Here is a 25,795-nt window from a genome sequence, read left to right on the forward strand (position 1 = left end):
AGTATACATCTGTGGAGGCTCATAACTTTGGCAGAATTACTAAAAAAAAACGTTGATGTTGTTTTGTTTCATCGTGTCCTGTTCTTTGGTTCTAACATTGTTCTTTGGACCCACTGAATGAAACAGGGGTCGATATACAGAGGGAAGACTGATGGAACCAACAGAACTCAGTTTGCACCAGCAGGTATCATCGGTTCTCCTTCTGGCTTGGCTTTTGATTGGATAAGTCGAATGATGTACTACACAAATCCCACCAATAAGGCGATAGAGGTTAGTGTTTATACGTTCTTAGAACACAGAACACAACTCAGAGAAAGTGTTTGGTCTGTAGTGCGATGAATCGAAAGACTCACAATATAACTGGGATTCTGAAATCAGAGACTCATTTATAATCTTTACTACTTGGCGAAGACGTATTTATTCCATATTTATTCCATTATAACATATTTAATCTAGCTATTCTATTTTTGTATTTTATCTGCCTGAAAAACATGAAATGATCCACTTGAATTTGTTACCTCAATCGAATTTGTTCATCAAATGTCAATTTTAACTATCACTGTTTTCCTGTAGGTCATCCGAGTAGATGGAGCCCAGAGATACAGGAAGACCCTCATCACCAACACGGGCAAACCTGAGGGAGCCGGTGAACCCGTGGGCATTGCGCTGGACCCTGCCAGAGGGTAGATATGCTGTCATATCATTAAAGCACCTCTAGCACCCTCTAGTGTCCCAGAAATTGAACTACTACAAGTGCTGTAATGTCAGGAAATAGTAATATACAATAACAATAATGGTTTAAAAAGGGTTTAACACTTCCAACACCAAGGGCTTTTTTTGACTCTGTTAGGTAGTTTGCCATGCCTGATATTTTTGTATATTTTATCTAACTAAAACCCATGAGGCAAAAGTGGCATTTATGATTATATTCTAGAACAACTCAGCAATAATACAATGAGAGTAAAAGGATTGTAGTAAAACAAAGTTTTGTATTAAAATGAAATATAAAGACACTAAAATGAAATCTAGTTTTAGAGGTGCTCAAACTTTGTACAAAAACACATTGTAAATATTTTGGAAGTTTTCTTTTTTACTCTGAACCTTGTAAACAAAGGTGTTTGCTCCAAAAAGGTGAGTTTAGCATTCAAAAAGTGTGTGTGGTTTCTATACTTATTATAAGTAATATAGAAAGTGACACTTTTCTTCACTTAGACCACTATGCATATTGATGAGAGAGGTGTGAACATTCTGGGACACCTTGGTCAAAAGACAATGGCCAGCACGTAATGGCCCTGGAATGTCTTTGTGGCCCTCTACCCCCTTCAGGTTTTCTTGACACATCATGAACCAATGGTGATCACTGAATTACCATCCCCTTATCATATGAATAGTTGTAATTTGCTAATGGGAGGGTCAAAACCTCACTCAGATGCTGAAATGTGCAAAGGATAAGTTATACTCTCCTTACAAAGTGATTATTTAAACTTTAGTTTCAAACTGTATATATTTAAAAAGAAACAGGTTCAAGGTTGCTGTGGGTGTTAGTTTTATGTTTGTAGGACAAAAACTTGCGGAGATTTTTAATTCTATTAATAAAAACACCACCAAGTGCCCCACGGGGCCCCTTCGTTTTGGAAGGGTTAAAAAAACTGCATTTTCATTGCAACAATAACATACAAGCATTAATGCTGAGTTTCAGAGACATGTAAGCTGCGCATCATGGCTGAAATGGTACTGTTGTTTGGAAATGGTTAAGAGTTACTGGTAAATGGGTTTAAAGTTGTGTATTTAAGTTTGTATATGGTGTAAAGAGTTTCCTTGTGATTGTCAGAGCAGTGAGTTTGTGAATATGTCGTTGACAGGAAGTTATTCTGGACAGACAGAGGGACGGACACCGGGGTTCCCCCAAAAGTGGCCAGTGCAGATATGGACGGAGGGAACCTTAAGAACCTTTTCACAGGGAACCTGGGTCACATTGAGTTCATCACCGCCGACATAGCAGCCAGCAAACTCTACTGGGGGGTTACCAGCACAGGACTGGTGAGTGTGCACACACACTTTCACACTTTCACACACACACTTTCACACTTTCTCACACACACACACACACACACACACACACACACACACACACACACACACACACACACACACACACACACACATACACACACACACAAATACCATTTGTTAGCACAGTATGCACACACTTTTGCTCACACACACACACACACACACCATCAACCAGCAGATCACACTGCATGCCCATATGCGGTACATAGCCTTATAGACCAACCTCCAGGTGTCCCGTCCTGTAATGACTGCTTCTGATGTCACAATTGTCCCTGCCTGATTGGCAGATCGAGTGTGGCACCATGGACGGTGTGAGCAGGGTGACCATCGTCAGCGGCCTGTCCCACCCCTGGGGCATCAGCGTGCACGGCCCCCACCTCTACTACAGCGACATGGACTACGAGGTGGTGGAGCGGGTGGACAAGGCCAACGGAGCCAACATGGTGGTGCTGAGGAGTGGCATGGCTGGGCTCCGCGCCGTCAAGGTCCACGCCAGAGACAGTGAGTGATGATGCCCACGTCTGTGGTAGTTTCACAGTCTATTCCTATCTCTATTTTTGTACCTTTCTTAACTTGTACTTTACTACTTACTATACTATATAACTATACTTGTACTATACTACTAACCACTGCCAAAGACAGAGCGATGGTGTGGTAGATCTGTGGTACTTTCACAGTCCCTCCCTCTCTCTGTCTTTTTTCCTCTATTGATTGTTATTTTCTCCTGTGGGAACTACTGAACTAATTTCTCTATGGCAGCACTTGTAGCTCTATCTAGTTAGTCTCAAGACCACTGGCACCTTGTACTAACCGCAGGCAGAGACAGTGAGTGATGATATGGATAGTGACAGTCTGTCTCTATCTCTACCTTTTTGTATCACTCTCTCTCACTTTGGATTTCTCTATTCTGTTGTGTGTCTCTTTTTTTCTCTGAACATCTTTGTCTTTCACCTGTTCTGTTTGTCTGTATTCTGTCTTTCTCTCTCTCTTTCTTTTTTCTCTCACAACATCTGTTTTACTTTCTGTTCTCTCTCACATATTCTGTCTTTTCTTTTGTGTCTCCTCTTATCTTTCTTTTCAGTCGTTGTCTCTTTTTTCTTTCACTTTTGTGTGATGTATTCTGCTGCACTCTCCTCACTCTCCTCATGCAGTGGGTGCTGTTATCCCCCTCGGTCTTTCTCTCTGCTACCTATTTCTCTCTCTCTCTCTCACTCTCCTTCTCTCTCTCTTAACCTCTTTCTGTCTGCCTGTCTCCATCTCTACATGTTCCACAGTGCTGTTATTGCGTTCTCTTTCTTCCTGTATTCCACTGCATCTCTCTCTCCCTCCCCCTGAACAACTGTCATTTTCTATCTCTCTATTTTCCCTTGCTTCGCCTCTCTCTCTATTACAGCCCCACTCTGTGAGTGTTGCTCCTAAATTCTATATTCTATATTCTATTATATCTTTTTCCCTAAACTCCTCTCTCTTTTGTCTCCCTCAACCCATCATTCTATACTGCAACGCCACTCTGTGAGAGCTGTTCTCGTTCTCTCTTTCGTTCTGAACTTTCTCTCTTCTCTACCAGGACATTTCTCTCTCTCTCTCTCTCTCTCTCTCTCCTCATCCCCCCCCCCCCTCCCCCGGCTTGTGTGAGTGCTGCTCTGCGGTGCCAAAAGCTGAGTGCAGGCAGATGGTCAGAGTCACGCTCCCTGTGAGGATGCAGATAGAATCGGACTGCAGGAGTGAGGAGAGCAGCTGGAGGAACACGTTACAGCGTCTCAAATAAGCTATGAAAAACTCAAGAGGTCGAGTCGAGGAACTGCGGCCTGAACTATTCATGTTTGCTCAGCGTATCAGAATGGGTAGCACAGATGCAGAACAAGCTCACAAACGTTTGCTTCGACAGATTCTACGATATATATACAGGCCAGTGACGTACATACTGCAGGAACGAGGAGAGCAGCTTCATTAATAAATGATTAATTAGGGATGATTAAAGGAGTGTAATAAAAGCAGTGCTCTCTCACACAAACATTGTGTCTGTTCAGCTAAAACACGAATCTGAGCCAGTCTAGAGCGCTCCGAAGAGCCTCCGTTAGACTGGCCCATTTTGTATTAGTTTGGCTGTTCCTCTCCTTCCCTAGTGTTGTGCCATGATTTCCCCTGTGAGCACAAATCTATTCCAGCTTTTTGGACTGGATGGAAATGAGTTGCACCTCTCTCCCCTCAATACTGGGACTGATTCCCCATGAGTGTGTACCTTTATTACCTTTCTGCTGGTTGAATGAGATGGACTTTTACAGACATGTAACCTCTCTCTCTCTCTATCTCTCTATCTCTATCTCTCTATCTCTATCTCTCTCTCTCACACACACACACACACACACACACACTTCAACACACACCCACACTTCAACACACACACTCTCACACAAACACACTCTTTCAGACTCGGCAGGTACCACCAACGCCTGCAGCACAGACAATGGGGGCTGCCCCCACCTCTGCCTGCCTAAACCGGGCGGCCAGAAGGTGTGTGCCTGTACTACAGGCTTTGTGCCCTCACAGAACGGCAGCCACTGTGAGCAGTACGACTCCTTCGCCATCGTGTCCACACCGCGCCTTATGCGGGGCTTCCACATCAACAGCTCGGACCACTCAGAGGCCATGGTGCCTGTGTCAGGAAGTACGTATGTACCTTCAAGTTTTCACAGTTTCACGTTTTCACAACTGGTATTTTTGGTCATTATTGAATGTCCCCCCTGGGAGTTCATTGGGTTGGTGTAGGTTGGTGTGGGTGTTAGTTTTGAAGGGATACGTTTCTAGTCCTTAACCAAACTTACAGTATGCCTTTGCCCTGATATCAGGGTGTACGCTGTTAAGTGTGGGCGAAAATGAATAGGAACAAAAGTCATTTTTGTCACAGAAATAGGAGGATTAAAAGATTAAAATGTTCTCCAGTATCACAGTATCACTGTGACAACTGGTTTGATGAATACAGCCATCGTCATGGTGATAATCATGCTAATGCCCCGATAGACTCCTACTCTGTGATTGACAAGCTGGCCCTCCACATTCCCTCTGGGTTTGTGTACTGGATCGACAACAGCACGTACAGCTCCTACCGAGGAATCAACCGGGCCAAGACTGACGGCTCACAGTATTCCCGGCTCATAACCTCAGGGGTGGGCACCGGTGGCATCCAGGGGCTCGCCATCGACTGGGCAGCAGGTGGGAGATTGTACTTTATTTATTTATTGACTGATTGATTGATTGATAGATAGATACATTTTTATGAATTTTTTTTGGACATTTCCTCATCAAATTTGTCTATAAAATGACTTCCTTCGCCAGTGAACACAAAAGCTTTTAGGGACGAAAGTTAAATTACTATGAAGTGTTAGTGAAGGGTCCAGGTCCAGGTCCAGGTCGAGAAACGTACTCTAAATCAGACATAAAAGTCAGTTATTCGGCTCTACTGTTTACCTTCATCAGGGAACCTGATGACATCAGTGACCCACATGGGTGTCTTTTTGGTGACCTGTACATCCACATCGCAAAATTATCCAGTTCATCAACTTTCCTAAATAAATACTATCTGGTTTGTTAAATGACTGTCAAGTATTAAATGTAATGTCTATGTCACTGATGTAGAGACTTGCTCTCAACCTCACTGTTTTATATACTGAATAATCCTCAGGGAACCTGTACTTCACCAACGCGTTCCCGACTCAGACTTACCTTGAGGTGATTCGCCTGAACACCAGCTACCGTCTGGTCCTGCTGAAGAGCTCCTCGGACAGGCCCGGCGACCTAGCGGTCAGCCCCAAACTCCGCTATCTCTATTGGGCTGACGCTGGCCAGAACCCCAAGATCGAGCGGGCCCAGCTGGACGGCACCAACCGCACTGTGTTGGCCTCCGAGAGCCTGGCCTCGCCCCGCGGCCTCACGGTGGACTACACAAACGAATTCCTCTACTGGGTTGACGACGGGCTCGACATGATCTCCTGCATGGCCAGCGACGGCACTGAGAGGCACATCGTGCGCTACGGTAGCCGCTACCCTGCCCCGTTCGGCGTCGCCATCTTGGGCAACCAAATGCTATGGGTGGACAGGAAGCTTGGGAAGCTCTTCCAGGCAAGTAAGGCCCCCGGGGATGCTGGGGTACCAGAGGTGATCCGGGAGGGGCTGCAGGGCCTAGCAGACGTGGCGGTGTTCGACGCCCATGTGCAGCCGACCGCGGCACATCAGGTGGGCTTCCACCCGTGCCTGGAGGACAACGGGCGCTGCCAGCAGTTCTGCTTTGCTGAGCCGGACCAGACGGCACCGCGCTGCGGCTGCGCCCACGGGTCGTTGTTAACTAACGGTGTCACCTGCGGCTACGGTAAGGACGAGTTCCTGGTCTACACCACGGACTACACAGTCGAGAGCGTGCAGCTGGACCCGGACGACCACTCTGTCCCATTCCCATCCTTCTACCTGGGGTCCAGCGTGGTGGCGCTGGACTTTGACTTCCAGGACCGCAGGGTGTTCTTCTCGCAGTACTCCGGGATTGGGAGGAGCAAGATTGGCTACATCAACACAGCCATCCCCAGCAGTCCCCCAGTCTTCATTGCCACTGGTAAGAACCTCCAGGCTTTTTGAATGGTGTTTTCATGCTTATATTAGATCAGTGTCACCCCATAAACCTCCTTTCATACACTAGATCTGGGGCATTAACCTCCTCTCATACACTGACTAGATCTGGGGCATAACCTCCTCTTATATACTAGATCAGGGGCATAAACCTCCTCATAAACTAGATCTGGGGCATTAACCTCCTCTCATACACTGACTAGATCAGGGGCATAAACCTCCTCTTATATACTAGATCAGGGGCATAAACCTCCTCTCATACACTGACTAGATCAGGGGCATAAACCTCCTCATAAACTAGATCAGGGGCATAAACCTCCTCTTATATACTAGATCAGGGGCATAAACCTCCTCTCATACACTGACTAGATCTGGGGCATTAACCTCCTCTCATACACTGACTAGATCTGGGGCATTAACCTCCTCTCATACACTGACTAGATCAGGGGCATAAACCTCCTCATAAACTAGATCAGGGGCATAAACCTCCTCTTATACTAGATCAGGGGCATAAACCTCCTCTTATATACTAGATCAGGGGCATAAACCTCCTCTTATATACTAGATCAGGGGCATAAACCTCCTCTCATACACTGACTAGATCTGGGGCATTAACCTCCTCTCATACACTGACTAGATCAGGGGCATAAACCTCCTCATAAACTAGATCAGGGGCATAAACCTCCTCTTATACTAGATCAGGGGCATAAACCTCCTCTTAAACTAGATCAGGGGCATAAACCTCCTCTTATATACTAGATCAGGGGCATAAACCTCCTCTCATACACTGACTAGATCAGGGGCATAAACCTCCTCATAAACTAGATCAGGGGCATAAACCTCCTCTCATACACTGACTAGATCAGGGGCATAAACCTCCTCATAAACTAGATCAGGGGCATAAACCTCCTCTCATACACTGACTAGATCAGGGGCATAAACCTCCTCTTAAACTAGATCAGGGGCATAAACCTCCTCTTATATACTAGATCAGGGGCATAAACCTCCTCTTATATACTAGATCAGGGGCATAAACCTCCTCTCATACACTGACTAGATCAGGGGCATAAACCTCCTCTTAAACTAGATCAGGGGCATAAACCTCCTCTTATATACTAGATCAGGGGCATAAACCTCCTCTCATACACTGACTAGATCAGGGGCATAAACCTCCTCATAAACTAGATCAGGGGCATAAACCTCCTCTCATACACTGACTAGATCAGGGGCATAAACCTCCTCTTAAACTAGATCAGGGGCATAAACCTCCTCTCATACACTGACTAGATCAGGGGCATAAACCTCCTCTTATATACTAGATCAGGGGCATAAACCTCCTCTCATACACTGACTAGATCAGGGGCATAAACCTCCTCTCATACACTGACTAGATCAGGGGCATAAACCTCCTCTTATATACTAGATCAGGGGCATAAACCTCCTCTTAAACTAGATCAGGGGCATAAACCTCCTCTTATATACTAGATCAGGGGCATAAACCTCCTCTCATACACTGACTAGATCTGGGGCATTAACCTCCTCTCATACACTGACTAGATCAGGGGCATAAACCTCCTCATATACTAGATCAGGGGCATAAACCTCCTCTCATACACTGACTAGATCAGGGGCATTAACCTCCTCTTATATACTAGATCAGGGGCATAAACCTCCTCTTATATACTAGATCAGGGGCATAAACCTCCTCTTATATACTAGATCAGGGGCATAAACCTCCTCTTATATACTAGATCAGGGGCATAAACCTCCTCTCATACACTGACTAGATCTGGGGCATTAACCTCCTCTCATACACTGACTAGATCAGGGGCATAAACCTCCTCATATACTAGATCAGGGGCATAAACCTCCTCTCATACACTGACTAGATCAGGGGCATTAACCTCCTCTTATATACTAGATCAGGGGCATAAACCTCCTCTTATATACTAGATCAGGGGCATTAACCTCCTCTCATACACTGACTAGATCAGGGGCATAAACCTCCTCATATACTAGATCAGGGGCATAAACCTCCTCTTATACTAGATCAGGGGCATAAAGCTCCTCATATACTAGATCAGGGGCATAAACCTCCTCTTATACTAGATCAGGGGCATAAACCTCCTCTTATACTAGATCAGGGGCATAAACCTCCTCTCATACACTGACTAGATCAGGGGCATAAACCTCCTCTTAAACTAGATCAGGGGCATAAACCTCCTCTTAAACTAGATCAGGGGCATAAACCTCCTCTTATACTAGATCAGGGGCATAAAGCTCCTCTTATACTAGATCAGGGGCATAAAGCTCCTCATACACTAGATCTGGGCATAATGCTCCTCTCATACAATATCTAAGGGTGGTAAATTCTGCTGCTGGGCCCGCTGCACACTGTATGCTCTCCACTTCTCCCTACTCTGCACATCTAACAGAGCTCATCAGCAGTTTGATTAGCTGAACACACTATATTTAGGCAATAAAGAGGTCTTTAATTGCACTGATTTTAATCACGGCCAGATAGCAGCCATCTCTGTCGTTCCAGGAGGAGGATTAGAAACTCCTGACCAAGTATATCAGAGAGGTACATGAAAATCTAGATGTAATGGACATAATCAGAGCCTTGTGCGCCATATTAGAACTCCATCATTAGTAATGCTCTTACAGAGGAATAATGCTTCTGGGTGCAAAGGTCTGGCTCTTTAATGGAAATTTTGTGGATGAATTTATATAAGCAGGGCAAGAAGTGCAGCTCCGAGCCAGTCAGGTTTTAAGCACTCTCTGTCTCTCTGTCTCCCACCCATAATTTCTCTAATCCTCTTCCTTATCTCCTTCCCTCTGTCTCTATCCCTCTGCCCTCATCTTTCACTCTTCATCCTTCCCTACCTTCCCATCTCTCACTCCCTCTCCTCTCTCTCTCTCTCTCTCTCTCTCTCTCTCTCTCTCTCTCGCTCTCGCTCTCTCTCTCCTCCTCTCTCCTCCATCCTCTCTGTAGACCTGCGTGACCCTGAGGGTCTGGCCTATGACTGGGTGCATAAGAGGCTCTACTTCACCGACTACAGCAACAGGAGCGTTCAGGCCATGGGGGTAGACGGACAGAACCGTTCCTTCATCGCCCACGCCAACCGGCCAAGGGCCATCATCGTGGACCCCTGCTACGGGTAAACACTGAGCCACAACACTGAGCAGGACTGATCGAAGCTCTTGGCTCACTAGGATCAGCATATAACACTGAAGTCATCCACTCCTTGTTCTCCTGGCTTTATGGAGCACTGGATTGAAAAATAGTTTTGTTGTCGGGTTATTTTATTGTGGCTAATAATGATCAGCTTAAACTCTATCTGATCTGAAGGAGGATATGTATGTTGTAGAAGCTGTGTGTGTATTGAAAAAGGAAGCGATGTTTGTACACTGTGCAGAGAAATGATCTTAAATGCCTAGTCACTACCTTGAACATGACGACAGGCTGAGGAGACATGGCTGATGTTGAAGATCTCTCTCAGGTATCTCTACTGGACAGACTGGGGCTCTCCTGCGAAGATCGAACGAGCTACGCTGGGCGGAAACTTCCGGATGGCCATCATAAACTCCAGCCTCTCCCAGCCCAATGGCCTCTCCATTGATTACGAGGACAGGATGCTCTACTGGGCTGACGCCTCTCTGTGAGTTCTACTGCTATTGTAGCAGACATGGAAATATTTTAGGTCCTGACAGCAGATAACTGCTGCAGGGTAACGAATGTGCAACAGGTTCACCTCAGAATTATGACATAAGGTTGCTCATTTAACCATTGTTCAGTCTTGTATGAATAGTTACAGTTCAGTATTCTATCAATTACCTTCAATAAAGATTGAATAATTGCCATTTGTTGAACTAGCATGATAGCATAAATATGAGGACGCAGCAGCAATCTTTTATAGTCCACCACAGTCTTGGCAGAATGCCGCCACCGAACACCTCTCTCTTTTCCCCACCACCTTGGTTTGTCTGAAGGGACAAGATCGAGCGCTCCTCCCTGACCGGGGAGAACAGGGAGATGATCGTGGGACAGACCCAGTACCCGTTTGCTGTGACCGTCTACAAGCAGGACATCTTCTGGACGGACTGGACCACGCGCTCCGTGTACCGGGCCAGTAAGGACGATGGGTCTGATGTGGCGGTGCTGAGGGAGGGCCTGCAGTACCGGCCCAACGACATCCATGTGTTCAGCAGCAGCAAGCAGGAGACCTGTGCCAGCCCCTGCCAGCAGTTCAATGGAGGCTGCAGCCATGTGTGTGTGCCAGGTAAGATGGTGTGTGTGTGTTGTGTGTGTGTGTGTGTGTGTGTGTGTGTGTGTGTGTGTGTGTGTGTGTGTGCGTGCGTGCGTGCGTGCGTGCGTGCGTGCGTGCGTGCGTGCGTGCGTGCGTGCGTGCGTGCGTGCGTGCGTGCGTGCGTGCGTGCGTGTGTTCGGTGTGTGTGTGTGCCAGATAAGCTGGTGTGTGTGAAAGGTAAGATGGTGTGTAAATGGTAAGATGGCCTTAAAGGTTGAATATTTTTGTTCTGCAATTTGTTGGCATTTGCATGTGCTGTCACAGGTCATATCTAGCAGTGCATTCTTGACACTAATTCAAAGTGTATGTTCCTGTTTACCTAGTCTTCTTATTGTTTTTTGTTAAGGTTAAGTTTGTGAGCACTCTGTAGTATTGACAACCAAAAGCGTATTCATCAGTAATTTTGAAAAGTTTGACCTGGCCAATTTAGTTTTTTGCTTTTGTACAGTTTTAATGTTTTGTGCATTCAAGAAGTTTTGATAAGGCTCATGTTCAGGCTCTTACTCTGACCAACTTTATTAGACATATTCCTGTATGGTGTGTCAACCAGATACACAAGCTGTTGTGTACAAGTTTATGCAGAATATTAAAATAATATTAAAATGTAATGAAAATAATATATTTGTATAAAATGTGATGATTAAAACGTAAAATATTTTCTGCCTTGTTTCCCTGACAGGCCCAGCTGGTGCTGAATGCCAGTGTCCTCAGGGCAACTGGTACCTGGCCAACAACGGCAGGGACTGCATCAAGGACGTGGGCCATCGGTGCCAGCCGGAGCAGTTCACCTGTCTGAACGGAGGCTGCATCAGCCAGCGCTGGACGTGTGACGGCTACAGGGACTGCTTCGACGGCTCCGACGAGCTGGAGAGAGTGTGTGGTGAGGATCTCTCCAGGGACATCCGGGACTCGCAGACACACTGGGCTCTGATTTCATTGACGGGCAGCGAGCAAAGCAACAGGCTAGAGGCAAAGTCTGCTGCGCATGAACTAAAGCGAATTTAATAACTTGGCAAAACCATTGTGCTGATTTAATACCATGAACAAGAATCACCCAAGTGCAAACATGGGTGGGTCAGCGCAATGGTCTCATGCGCCACACGGTAGCTTTAGTTCATGCAAAATGGACTTGCCCGTTGCTTTGTGTCAAACTAAATCAGGGCCTTTTATATACTGCCTCTCTTTGTTATTCCCTTGAGATTTCCTAAGGATTGTAATAAATCAAATAAATTGTTTGCAAGTTAGCTGAAACTCTTCCCCTCTCTATCTCTCTCTCTTTCTATCTCTCTCCTTCTCTCTCCTCTCAGCGTTCCACACCTGCTCCCCTATGGATTTCACCTGTGATAACGGGCGCTGCGTGCCCCACTCCTACGAGTGTGACTACACAGACGACTGTGGGGACAACAGTGATGAGCGCGGGTGCCCGTTCCCCACCTGCCACCCCGCAGATGAGTTCACCTGTGCCAACGGCCGCTGCATCAGTGCCGCGTTCGTCTGCGACGGTCACAGCGATTGCCGTGACAACACCACCTCTGACGAGATCAATTGCCGTAAGCAGAACACAAACTGATCATTTGTATAGGCGAAACATATTGACAGAATATTGAGAACCAAATGACTTCAATGAATGCCTCATTCATTTAGCAGATTCTTTTATACCTTTATTAAGTCACTGAGTGATACATTTGCATCAGTACATGTGCTTTCTGGGTAACAAACCCATGACTTAGTGTGGTTAGCACTAGTTTACCAGTTGAGATAAAGTATATTCTGTATTTATAACAAATATATCATATTAATGACATACCATAATTACAATCGTTATGGCATCAAGCCATTGCAGTCCCTATTTATTCCCCAGCTATGCATAGTACCATTGAAATAAGAGCAATTAGAAGAATAAAGATCAAATGCTAAAGCCCTATCTTAGTCTGCAGTCTCTACTACTCTACTCCATCACTTATATCTTATATCCCCCTCAGCGGACAGGACCTGCTCATCCGGAGATGTCAAGTGTGACAACACCAACATCTGCATCAATCCTGACAGCCTGTGCGATGGCTACAATGACTGTGGAGACAACAGCGATGAAAACCCACTCTTCTGCTGTGAGTGATCAAGTATCAGTGCTAATCAATATAGTAGTCTGATCAAGTATCAGTGCCAATCAATATAATAGTATGAATTGAACTGTAAAAGACTGCGATAACTGTGAGCATTCAGGAAGGATCCAGGACTGTGTATGGAGATTGCATTGACACCAAGCCATTTCAATGGAAATGTGCATGATTGAATTAGCTAATTTCTACTCCCACAGATAGCTCTCAGCAGGCAGTATGAAGCTGCCATCAGTCCAGGCTAATTATACATACTAATTACTGTGGTGGAGTTGGGGCTGTTGTGATCTGTGTAGTCAGTAATCCACCGCTTTATCAGTTTTACTGCTAAAAGGTCTTGGTGTCAGGTCCCTGGGTGTTTTTCAAGCCTTCATCCAAGGCAGTAATCTTACATGCACACACACACACACACACAGACACCTCTCATACACACACATTCACATTCAGTCGCACACGCACACACACACACACACACACACACACACACACACACACACACACATACAAACACACACACACATTCACAGTCACACACGCACACACAAATACACAAATGACAGACATCTGATACTGCAGAGAGAGTTCGATATTGACTGACCTGCAACGTGATTGGTATCTATGGTCCTACTGTAAATGTGTGGTTCCTTTGAACCTGCAACGTGATTGGTATCTATGGTCCTACTGTAAATGTGAGGTTCCTTTGAACCTGCAACGTGATTGGTATCTATGGTCCTACTGTAAATGTGTGGTTCCTTTGAACCTGCAACGTGATTGGTGTCTATGGTCCTACTGTAAATGTGTGGTTCCTTTGAACCTGCAACGTGATTGGTGTCTATGGTCCTACTGTAAATGTGTGGTTCCTTTGAACCTGCAACGTGATTGGTGTCTATGGTCCTACTGTAAATGTGTGGTTCCTTTGAACCTGCAACGTGATTGGTGTCTATGTTGCTCTGTAAGTGTGTGGTTCCTTTTGTCCTCACACCCCAGTGAGCAGGACCTGCTCTGCAGACGAGTTCCGTTGCGACGAGGGCACGTGCATCCCTGATGCCTGGGTGTGTGATTACATCAGGGACTGTGCAGATGGCACAGACGAGCCCGACTCATGCGGTAAGGAGATGGGACCATGTTCTATGTTAACTTGTAACTCTGCAGAGAGCTCTGTGGGAGTCTTCCCCAAGTATTGCCTTCATCTTAGTGCTTGAGTTTTGCATCCAACCATCCAATGTTATATTTATGTAATCCTTTTGTTAATGTTCCAATGATTGTACTTATTCCTTAGTGTGTATGATTAATGTGTTAGTATTTGATCTCTGCACAGCTGTAACTCTCTCTACTCTCCTCTGCCCTCCGTGCACATGTGTAGTTGACGTAGTGCACACCTGTGCACCGTCTGAGTTCAGCTGTGTGAACGGGAACTGTGTGCCCCCCTCTCTCATCTGTGACGGCAACAACGACTGTGGGGACAGCAGTGACGAGGCTCCTGAGCTAGAGTGTGGTGAGTGACAGGAACGGGAGTTAGACTAGAACTGCTTTCTCGCTCTCTTTCTTTCTTTCTCTCTCTCTCTCTCTGTCTCTCTCACTTTCTTTGTGTGCTGGTTCGTGTGTGCATGTGCGTTTGTGTGTGTACACACCTGTGTTTGTGTGTGAGGGACCGGACGGTCACCCCACGTTGTCTGGGAATGTGGCGGCTGGACGGCCGTACTCACAGGTACTGTAGTACTCTGCACCCTGGGCACCTGCTCGTCATACTTAGGTCCAATCACAGGCACCTGTTCAGCCCAAGCCAGGCCCCAAATCTAGGCACAGAGACTAACCTGAAATTCACCTCACACCGGTAAACAGGGAAAGCAGTACACCCGTTTCTCCCCCAAAGTTCTGCAGCTGTGCTGTTGAATGCCTCTCTGAACAAAGTCTCTCCCAGCCAATCCCCCTCTTGAAAATAAGGCACCCTTTAAATAGAGCACAGCCTCGTTGGCTTGATTAGCTCCAACATTGGGATCAGGTGAGCCCAGCCACAACCATTATGGCGGTGGAGTTCAAAAGTCTTAAAGGCACCATCCCTTTTTGCCACGGTGAGGAGGGGGAGAATTCACCTTCTCACAGCGTGTTTATGTGTTTGATTATTTGATCATTAACCAACCCAAACTTGTATTTTGTAAGTTCATAAGTTGAGTGTGTGTGTGTGTTTGTGTGTGTGTGTGTGCTCCCTCTCTGCAGGTCTGAGGACGTGCTCTCCTCAGCAGTTCTCCTGCCCTCCCCCCTGGCGCCCCGGCACGCCCCGCTGCATCCCCCAGAGCTTCGTCTGCGATGGGGAGAGGGACTGCGCAGACGCCGCAGACGAGCTGCAGAACTGCCCCAACCGCACCTGCCACCTGAACGAGTTCCCCTGCGCCAACGGGCTCTGCATCCTCGTGCCCTTCCAGTAGGTGCCCAGTCTGTGCTGTAGAGTTTGCGTACAGCTCACTAGACACCACTCTTTTCCTGTAGTGGTTTGGCTATAGGATAAAGAATACTGCCTACTGTGCTGTAAACTTTATATTAACTAAGAATTTATCTTTGTTGAACATTGTAGACTAATTCAGAATGAAAGTATTATCAAGATGTGTACAGTATATGTGTCAAGGATATGTATTCTGTCTGATGACTATGGCTAACTCATAGATTCAGTGTGTGCCTTACATACTCAAGGACAATTAAGCTTAAAACATTTCTTGCATAAGCTAAATTTGAGAAATTAAGATGATTAAGATGAATCATCATTTTCCCCTTGAGTAACACTGATTATGTAACACTGATTATGTTTATTGTGATTGTGTGTGTTTGTATAATGTATGACTTTAGCAAACATCATCTTGTGTCTGTACCCCTAACCCAGCATGTGTTAATATAATGTGTTGTGGCTGTACCACTAACCCAGAATGTGTTAATATAATGTGTTGTGGCTGTACCCCTAACCCCGCATGTGTTAATATAATGTGTTGTGGCTGTACCCCTAACCCAGCATTTGTTAATATAATGTGTTGTGGCTGTACCCCTAACCCGCATGTGTTAATATAATGTGCTGTGGTTGTACCCCTAACCTAGCTGTGACCGTGTGAACGACTGCGGGGATGGGAGCGACGAGCGCGGCTGCACGTACGACACCTGCTCCAGTGACGAGTTCACCTGCCAGAACGGCGCGTGTGTGCCCCCCTGGTACGTGTGCGACGGCGAGGCCGACTGCCAGGACGGCTCTGACGAGGTGGAGAGCGTGTGCCACAGTCCCGTGCCCACGTGCGCGCCGGGGCAGTTCATGTGCAAGACGGGCGAGTGCATCGACATCCACAAGGTGTGCAACCAGCAGAGGGACTGCTCGGACAACAGCGACGAGAAGGGCTGCGGTGAGTCTGACGTTCATGCAGGATATTCCCTTACAAATATGATCCCAATAACACATTTCATTCCATTCCATTACGTCAGGAATAATGCATATACTATGGTTACATTCCCTCCTCTGCTCCCAAATAAACTCCTGTACTTCTGGAGCTTGTTGTTCTTTTGTAGCGAACATTTAAATCAGCGGAGCTCCTTCTTTACATCTCAGTGACTGAACACAGATCGGAGGATAGGGGTTGAGGAAGATCTTTGGGAAAAGGACAGTGATTACAGGGAAAGAAAGTGAGTGAGGAAAGGAGAAAGACAAAGACAGTAGGAAGGATCTTCATAGGCTTCAATGGCAAAAGTACGCTTTATATTTTAGTTTTCTATAGTCAGGGGCTAACAAATCCAAAGCAGGTATATTTCCAGGGAGCACCCACGCTGGTTAAATAAATGTAATGTTGATACTAGGCTGGATTGTGACAGGACTGCCTTCTCCTATCTCAGTATCTTTTCTTACACTCTCCCTTCCCTCTCACTTCTGATATATTTCGTCCTCTCTCTTTGCACTCTCGTTCACCCTCTCTTTCTTGTTCTCTTGTCTCCTGTCTTCCCCCCACTCCCTCTCTCCCCCCAGGCATAAACGAGTGTAAGAACCCGGCGGTGCACCAGTGCGCTCAGCTGTGCGAGGACACGCTGACCGGCTACCGCTGCTCGTGCGAGGCCGGCTACCGCCTCATGGCCGATGGCAAGGCGTGTGAGGACGTGGACGAGTGCCGGGAGATGCCGGCCGTCTGCAGCCAGCTCTGCGCCAACGTGCCGGGCTCCTTCCGCTGCACCTGCGCTCCGGGCTACCTGCGCGAGTCTGACGGGAGCACCTGCCGCCAGAACAGCGGCGTGGCGCCCTACCTGCTCTACTCCAACCGCTACTACATCCGCAACCTGACGACCGATGGGGCCACGCTGTCCGTGGTGCTGCAGGGGCTGGGCCAGGCGGTGGCACTGGACTTTGACAGCTACGACAAGCGACTCTATTGGCTGGATGCAGGGGTTGGGCGCGTAGAGAGAATGCGATTGGACGGGACGGAGAGGGAGGTGGTGCACAAGGAGGATCTGATTGGTGCAGAGGGGCTGGCAGTGGATTGGGTGGGAAGGTGAGTGTGGACAGATGGTAATGAGTATGTCCCAACAACGCCAAGGTTAAGGGCTAATAACCAGATGCAAACCACATATGTTTTAAGTATATATGTTTAATATGTTTTAGGATTTTGTTGACAAATACGAATAATTCAGAACATCATTACCTTCCCCACTTTAAACACTTTAATAATTGTATTCTTTACATTGCTTCTACTTTACATCGCTCCTCCCTGTGTGTGTGTGTGTGTGTGTGTGTTCCCTCCTCAGGAAGTTGTACTGGGTGGATAACTATCTGGGTGCCCTGCATGTGTCTGAGCTGGATGGTCGTTACCGTAAGAAGCTGCTGAGCGACTGCCTGGATAAGAACCACACCTACTGCTTCACCAACCCCCGCGCCGTGGCCGTCAACCCCAAACACGGGTACACACACTCACACTCACTCCTCAAAGCGTCCCGTTGGTATAGGACAGTTCAAGTAGTAACACATAAACAGTCCATGTGTTCATAAAATATTTGAAATTTGTAAACACGTTAATTCATTCAACATTCTTCCCTCTCTGCTTGCATTACTGTTCTCAAGTGTTGCTAATATTCCTTAAATATTACCTACAAAACAAATATGTTAACACTACAAACATGTCTGTAAATTCTCCCTTTTCTCTTCTTCTCTCTCTTCTCTTTCCCCTAGTTGGTTCTACTGCACGTCTTTTCCTGCTGCTACTTTTGGAGCCCTTTCCTCCATTCTTCACAGTCTTCCCTCTCTCCTTGCTCCTCCATGATGCAGATATCCAAAAAACACATGACAAACTACCAGCTTGCCTCTAAACACATTTATCCTGTCATCTCCTCTCCCCTCGTCTCCTGTAGTTGGTTGTACTGGACAGACTGGGGTAACACTCCCTACATTGGCAGGGTTGGTATGGACGGCACCAACGCCTCTGCCATCATCACCACCAAACTGGAGTGGCCTAACGCACTGACCATTGACTACACCACCAATAAGATCTTCTTCGCCGACTCCCATCTCGGCTTCCTGGAGTAAGCACTCTGACTTTAGTGTGACTTAATTAGAACACATTTACATTAAGATATCCCATATTTACATTCAAATAAATATGCCTCTTAATGTTTCTGATGTACTGTAGATTTATTCATAGACTTATTATGTTCACAAGGACCGAAAAGTGTTTTGCTTACCAACATTAGTGAAGATATGCTCTATATGGTTTCAGTGTTAACAGTGGATCATCTGTGTTTGTAGATAAAAAACAAAACAAAACAATTACAAAAGCATGTGCCTGTTCTTTGAGCACCAGGTTATGTGTGGGCTTTATGTTTTTTGCCTGAAGTCAATCAGCTGTAGGTGCTGTACGCCCGTCCCTGTCTGACATATAACGGTGAGGTTTGTTCCCTCATAGTTACGCCGACATGGACGGACAAAACCGGCACAGGGCCATAGCAGGTTCCCTGCCTCACCCCTTCGCTGTGACCCTGTTTGAGGATACAGTGTTCTGGACCGACTGGAACACACATTCCGTGGAGAGGGCCCACAAGTACACCGGTGCTGATCGAGTCGTCATGGGCAACAACACGCACCGGCCGTACGACATTCACGTGTACCACCCCTACCGGCAGCCACGCAGTATGAACAACTTTGTTTGTCAATCAGTAGATTCATAAACAGGGTCATAAACAGTACTTTTATACTGTATATTAAAGGATCATATCACAATTACTTAGCCGTATGCCATATGCACAACCAAATATTCCTTCTTATACAGTTTATATGATCAGATTTGTGTCTAACTATTAAGTATAGATGGAGTTTCTGATTGAATCAGGGAAACCAGTGTAATCAGAGAACTTTTGACTCTATGGTCCTGGCCCTTGCTTTATACAGTGCATTTTGAGTTTACCTTACTAATTTAACATTACCATCCCTCTACCTCAACAACTTCATTGTTGTTCATTTAATGTCCATTTAAATGATTGTTTGCTAAGCGTTTCCTGGTTGTTGTCCTCAGGTGAGAACCCATGCTCTAACCACTACCTCACCTGTAGTCACCTGTGTCTGATCCGGCCGGGGGGCCAGGGGGCCACCTGTGAGTGCCCGGACCACTTCATCGGCGTGGCCGTGGGCTTCAAGATCCAGTGCGTGGCCGACTGCTCCAGCACACAGTTCCGCTGCGGCGACAACGAGAGGTGAGACTGGTGGGGCTCCCACAGCTGCTGGGATTACGGGCACAGAGGGGATTGGTGTCTGGGAGAGACGAGGGGAAGATGGGAAGAGTGTGGGATAGAATAAAAGTGTGAGGAAGGAGAGGGAGGTGAAAAACAAAAGGATAGCTAAGCAGACAGGACAGAAAGGAGGAGACAAAGAGAGATCGGTGGATAAAGAGGCAAAAGGAGAGAGATGAAGGAAAGAAAGGAGGTGGGGGTTTGTGAAATAAATAAAATAAAATACCAGTGAATATTTTCCTGTGTTGGCTCTGCATGCTCCCCACACACACTTTCACTTTTGATCTCCTCCCTCCTCTTCTTTTTTCATTCCTTCTCCACTCCTGTGCCCTCTAATTTTCCATTTCACATCCTCCTTTTCATGATCTTTTTCTTTTCCCTCCCACATCTCTCTCATCCTCTCTTCCTCTTCCTCCTCCTCTTCTCTCTCTCTCTCTTTCTCTCTCTCTCTCTCTCTCTCTCTCCGTCCTCTCCTGCAGATGTGTTCCTATCTGGTGGAAGTGTGACGGCCAGTCTGACTGTGGTGACGGCTCGGACGAGCCTGAGACATGCCCACCCCGCAACTGCCCAATTGGTCGATTCCAGTGTCAGGACGGGAGCTGCACCTACCCCAACTTCCTGTGCGACGCCCACCCAGACTGCCCTGACGGGTCAGACGAGGACCCTGCCCTCTGCAGTATGAGTGACATCACTTCCTCCTCCTTTTCTTCATCTTTTATTCCCTCCTTTGTTTCTTTGTTTTCTCTCAGCCAAATAGAGAACTTCAGGATAATATGAGTGCTTTGCACTCCAGTTGTCACAGCAATAGTTGCAGTATTAGAAACTACGTATATTTAGTTCTCTTGTAATTTTCTTTGCTGAAAATATCTCTCTTGTAATTGTTATTGTCTTAAAAAACTACTAATTTTTACCGGAAAACCCTACTTTTGTGAAACTCCTCTCACAGGTGACCACCGTTGTCAGGACAACCAGTTCCAGTGCAAGAACAAGCAGTGCATCCCGGTGTCGTGGCACTGCGACGGCATGCAGGACTGCAGCGACGGCAGCGACGAGGAGGCAGAGAGCTGCGCCCAGAAGACGTGCCGGCCGGGCCAGTTCCAGTGCAACAACGGCCGCTGCATCCCCCCCAGCTATGTGTGCGACGTCCAGGATGACTGCGGGGACCACTCAGACGAGCCCCTGGAGGAGTGCAGTGAGTCTCGCCGGGTTTTTTTTTATGTTTTTAGTTCATGATTATTTAAATTCTCTTCACATGTTCACAACAATTTGAATTTGAATGGACACATATTTGAAAGAAAATGAGCCACAATAAAAGACCCCTGTTCAAAAATCTGTACAGGAATCAGTGTAAAAACAGAAGTTGAGGTAAACTTCAAAGATAAAAGTCTGAAACAGGAAAGGAATGCAGAGGGATGTAAGGGAGAATCTAGGTTGGGTGTTTCAGGATGTTGCAGTGAATGTGTCTCATCATCTTCCTACCCCCATACTTTCTTCTGTCTCTCCTTCTCATTCCTTCACTGACTCACCTTCTTTCCTGTATTTTAAAAACTTTGGGCTCTCTTAAAACTTTTCTCTTTCTCTCTCTCTCTTTTTTTTATCCTCCTCTTTTCTTGTTCTAAACCCCTCATGTCACATCCCACTCTGTCTTCCCTTCCTTCTCCCACCCCCACCTTTACCTCTCTCTCCTTCTCCCTCGCTCTTTCTTTCTCTCTCTCTCTTTCTCCTTCTGTCTTTCCATTCTCTCTCTTCTTCTCTATTTCTCTTCCCCGCTCTCTTTCTCCTTCTCTCTCTCGCTCTTCATCCCTCTCTCTCTCCCTCTCTCTTCCTCTCTCTCTCTCTTTCTCTCTCTCTCCTGCTCTTTTTCTCCTCTCTCTCTATCTCTTGCTCTTCTTCCCTCTCTCTCCCTCTCTCTTTCCTTCTCTCTCTCTCTGTCTCCCTCTCTCTCTCTCTGCAGTGGGGCCGGACCATAAGTGTGATGCAGACACTGAGTTCTCCTGCAAGACTAACTACCGCTGCATCCCTCAGTGGGCCGTGTGTGACGGGACTAATGACTGCATCGACAACAGTGACGAGCAGGACTGTGGTCAGCTTACCCACCACCATTCACTTTTCACACACACATACACACACACACACACACACACACAATCACACACACAATCACTTTTCATGGGAGACAGAAAAGGCATACTGAAGACACTCAAATTGTTCTGTGGTTCAATGAGCTATGTGTTTTCCTCATACTGACACCCAATAATACTCCTTACCAAAAATATTTAAGTTTAAAGATATAGAGGCTTTCTACAACATTTGGAATGTTCCGGATTGGAGAGGAATTCTAACTGATTTCTGGGACAGGAATAAATAAATACAGTTATGCCCAACTCTACCTCTGGTTACAGGGTGCTTCCAGGACTTGGACTGAGTGTAGCTGTTTTACTAGTAGCAGGATATTGTATATAGGAGCATGTATATGTATGTGTATGTATATATATATATATGGGCACGTACCTGAACGGAGCCTTTGTTGGCTGTTGAACCTCTTAATGAGTCCTGATTGGCCTTTGACCTACAGCTGCTCTGACCTGTGACCCTGCTGGCGATTTCCGCTGCGATAACCACCGCTGTGTTCCCATTCGCTGGCAGTGTGATGGCAGGAATGACTGTGGTGACGGGTCTGATGAGAAGGACTGTGGTAAGCAGCTGTTTTACAAACCTTTCCTAATCTTGCACATCTGGTCCTAATAGTCACTTACTGCAGCATGTTACTTATTGTAAAGTAAGTTTATGAGTTATTGAGCTAAAACTTTGCTCAGGATCTCAAGACCCAATCAGATTTCTTTCCCCATTGAAACAGAATGTAGCCTAGTTCTGACTGACCTTCTTGGGACTTCCTTCTAGATGATTCTTCAGATCAGAGCCTAACCTATATACAAATTACTTGCTAGATGTTTCATCAGCCAAGGGTTTGACCCAGTTGCAGCAAAAACATTCAGCATCTGTCCATGTGTCTTTGATCTATCTACAGCTGACACTGGAAAGAAGAGCAGGCTAACTTATCCATACTGAGGCAGTGTGGATGGAGTTTAATTTCCTTTCATTGAATTCCATTGAATTCCCTGATTGACTAAACGATGGTGAATAGCGGTGATGGCTTGAACAGAAACCTAAAACTATTTTGTGTACTTTAGCCTGCTCTGTTCCTCTCTTTTAGACAGAAAGGCTTGTAGTACCAACACAAAGTCCAACTTTTCAGCTGTTTGTGTGTGTTTGTGTGTGTGTGTGTGTGTGTGTGTGTGTGTGTGTGTGTGTGTGTGTGTGCGTGTGCGTGCATCTGTCTACGTTCACCTTCACAGAGCCTCGGCCGTGCTCAGAGAGCGAGTATCGCTGTGACAACCAGCAGTGCATCCCAGGTGCCTGGGTGTGTGACCATGAAAACGACTGCGGGGACAACTCTGACGAGCGGGACTGCGGTGAGACCCACCTCCACACATCAAACCCACTCAGAGCCTCGGCCAACTTATGACTGTAACGTCCACTGGATAACAGTATAATAATAATAATATTTTCTTTTTTATAGTGTCAATTATACATAGTTAATATTAAACACAACAAAATAACAGCTAATTAAAATATGTTTATTAAGTATTCGTTGCATTGTCATTGGTAGTTCTTCACATATCATGTATGAGGTTCCTGAAAGGACAAGCTGTATGTCTCTGCCTTACTGAGTTCCTCTATGTCCTCTTAGAGCTGAAGACGTGTCGTCCTGACTCCTTCCAGTGTCTGTCTGGTCACTGCATTCCTGCCGCATTTAAGTGTGATGGCCGTGCTGACTGCCTTGACTTCTCTGATGAGACCACATGCCGTGAGTGTCCCAGTGGAATCAGGATGTGTTAAAACAACAACAACAACAACAACGGCCTCCTTTATTGTCAACACCACATAAGATGTGCTGGATGCACTGTCTGATCATATAGTGCTGTTTAAACATCACACCTACTCATATCCACTTAGCTCAATACCTAGATGTGCTGGAGCATTGCCGGCCCATATATAGCAGTTTAAACACCACACCTACTCAAATCCACCTAGCTCAATACCTACATGTGCAGTACCACAGCAGCTTTCACAGTTATAGTATATACACAATAAAAGGCATCGGTTTAACACAACTGGTCCCCATGTCTGTAAACAACGTAATACAACTCTAGGAATTCTGTCCCCATATAGTGCTGTCCATCACCTCCACACAAACACAAATGATGAGGATGGTTCAGCAAAACTATTACTACATTTGATAATAACATAATTCGCTTAGAGGCATTTGTTTTATATAGAGCCCTCTTCATAGTCCAAAGGGCAGCTACAGCAACGAAAGCTTCATTATCTTATTTTTGCCCCCTCTCCCACTCGGTACCGCATCCAGCCACGCGTTTCCCAGGGGGCCGCTGGTGTCCTGACAACAAGTTCCAGTGCAAGAACCTTCTGTGTGTGAACCAGAACTGGGTGTGCGACGGCTTCAATGACTGCGGGGACCGCTCTGACGAGGACCTCAGCCTGTGCTGTAAGGGAACTGCTAGGGAAATCACCCCTACAATAAGCAATTATCTGACAGAGATCAATGTCATTTGCTGTAAAATAAACAAGATGGTTTCATAACATTTTCTAACACATGTGCTATTAGGGAACACAATCCTGAAGCCAGCATTCCTTCACTGTAAACCCGAACAAGTTCAGAGAACTCAAAACTTTTGATGTAACCGATTACATAAGAAAATTTGAGTACATACTGTATATTATTTTTTTTATGTAAACTTAACTCAAAAATTATACATTTTCATTCCTTCATGTATAATTTTTGAGTGAAGTTTACTTGAAAAAAAATAATATATGTACTCAAATTTTCTTATGTAATCGGTTACATCAAAAGTTTTGAGTTCTCTGAACTTGTTCGGGTTTACAGTGTTTGAGGCATTATCTACTGCCATTTGCTGTAAAAGTGGACATAATTTAACAGTGATGTTCTGTAAAGTTTAGACAATGACACCCTATCGATGAGCCCTAAACACAAGCCTTACTATGAGTGAACTCACCAGCATGAGTTTTGCTGAGCAGAAGTCCTCTGTGTCAGACGTATTTGGGACACTCTTGTGTCTGCGCTCTCCTGTGGGCAGTGCAGTAGAATCACACTGCTTTGATGGTTCATTTGGTCAGTGTTAGATCTGATCCTCATAGTAATGTCAAGTCTATCATACTATTAGTTTTAAGGTATGTCAAATGAGTTTATGTTTCCTTTTGTCATGTTTATGAAATCTCTGCGGCCCTCTTGATTTTCAGTCAACATAACCTGTGAGATGCCGGCGAAGTTCCGCTGTGACAATGGCTACTGCATCTATTCCGGACGCATGTGCAACCAGAAGGATGACTGCGGGGACGGCAGCGACGAGAAAGAGGAGAACTGTGAGGAACTTTAAAACCCACATCTGGGAGAACCCCACTGTTAATGCTGTCTAATATGTAGTGCTATACCAGGCAGGGTTATAGTGGTAGTTCATGAAAGATGGTGGTTCTTGTTTGTTTACAGTTTTTCACTGTTGCTAAAACCCGTTTTTCAAAACAGTAACGTCTTTCTCAAAACTGCACACAGAAAATTGAAAACCTCACACACAAAATGCTAAACCTGACACTCCCTTTGCAAGATGTCTCTTTGCTATCAAATCTCTTAACTGTTCACAAAATGGAACTCGTGTTTTCATTTGGTACACACAGCCATATTTTCAAAACACACACACATACATTCATTTAGTACACACAACTAAGCATTAGCTGCACACTACCAAGCATTTACAGCACACAGAAGTGCAAAATTGAAAACACAATCATCGAAACACACCATATGAATGACAATGACTCATTGAGCCCTTTCTCCTTTTGTAAAAT

The 25,795-nt window shown here is 45.9% G+C and overlaps 1 protein-coding gene across 1 annotated transcript in view; it reads left to right on the top strand.

The window, feature by feature from the left end:
* The window catches only part of lrp2b (low density lipoprotein receptor-related protein 2b), a gene marked incomplete at both ends in the record, with an annotated part of 66,875 nt that overhangs the window by 24,647 nt on the left and 16,433 nt on the right, over window positions 1–25,795 (top strand). The window contains 30 exons of the mRNA XM_080834605.1: window positions 127–270; window positions 574–683; window positions 1,863–2,040; window positions 2,361–2,574; window positions 4,505–4,741; window positions 5,095–5,286; window positions 5,756–6,676; window positions 9,686–9,851; window positions 10,194–10,352; window positions 10,684–10,973; window positions 11,680–11,880; window positions 12,308–12,550; window positions 12,983–13,108; window positions 14,105–14,224; window positions 14,481–14,612; window positions 15,335–15,539; window positions 16,202–16,497; window positions 17,112–17,628; window positions 17,882–18,034; window positions 18,482–18,652; window positions 19,033–19,256; window positions 19,639–19,816; window positions 20,332–20,528; window positions 20,799–21,044; window positions 21,807–21,935; window positions 22,428–22,547; window positions 23,209–23,325; window positions 23,604–23,720; window positions 24,282–24,419; window positions 25,193–25,315. Coding sequence (XP_080690731.1) covers window positions 127–270; window positions 574–683; window positions 1,863–2,040; window positions 2,361–2,574; window positions 4,505–4,741; window positions 5,095–5,286; window positions 5,756–6,676; window positions 9,686–9,851; window positions 10,194–10,352; window positions 10,684–10,973; window positions 11,680–11,880; window positions 12,308–12,550; window positions 12,983–13,108; window positions 14,105–14,224; window positions 14,481–14,612; window positions 15,335–15,539; window positions 16,202–16,497; window positions 17,112–17,628; window positions 17,882–18,034; window positions 18,482–18,652; window positions 19,033–19,256; window positions 19,639–19,816; window positions 20,332–20,528; window positions 20,799–21,044; window positions 21,807–21,935; window positions 22,428–22,547; window positions 23,209–23,325; window positions 23,604–23,720; window positions 24,282–24,419; window positions 25,193–25,315 — 6,364 coding nt within the window. The remainder of the gene's footprint in view (window positions 1–126; window positions 271–573; window positions 684–1,862; window positions 2,041–2,360; window positions 2,575–4,504; window positions 4,742–5,094; window positions 5,287–5,755; window positions 6,677–9,685; window positions 9,852–10,193; window positions 10,353–10,683; window positions 10,974–11,679; window positions 11,881–12,307; window positions 12,551–12,982; window positions 13,109–14,104; window positions 14,225–14,480; window positions 14,613–15,334; window positions 15,540–16,201; window positions 16,498–17,111; window positions 17,629–17,881; window positions 18,035–18,481; window positions 18,653–19,032; window positions 19,257–19,638; window positions 19,817–20,331; window positions 20,529–20,798; window positions 21,045–21,806; window positions 21,936–22,427; window positions 22,548–23,208; window positions 23,326–23,603; window positions 23,721–24,281; window positions 24,420–25,192; window positions 25,316–25,795) is intronic.

This window comes from Sprattus sprattus (assembly GCF_963457725.1).
Source record: "Sprattus sprattus genome assembly, chromosome: 3".
Classification (NCBI taxonomy): domain Eukaryota; kingdom Metazoa; phylum Chordata; class Actinopteri; order Clupeiformes; family Clupeidae; genus Sprattus; species Sprattus sprattus.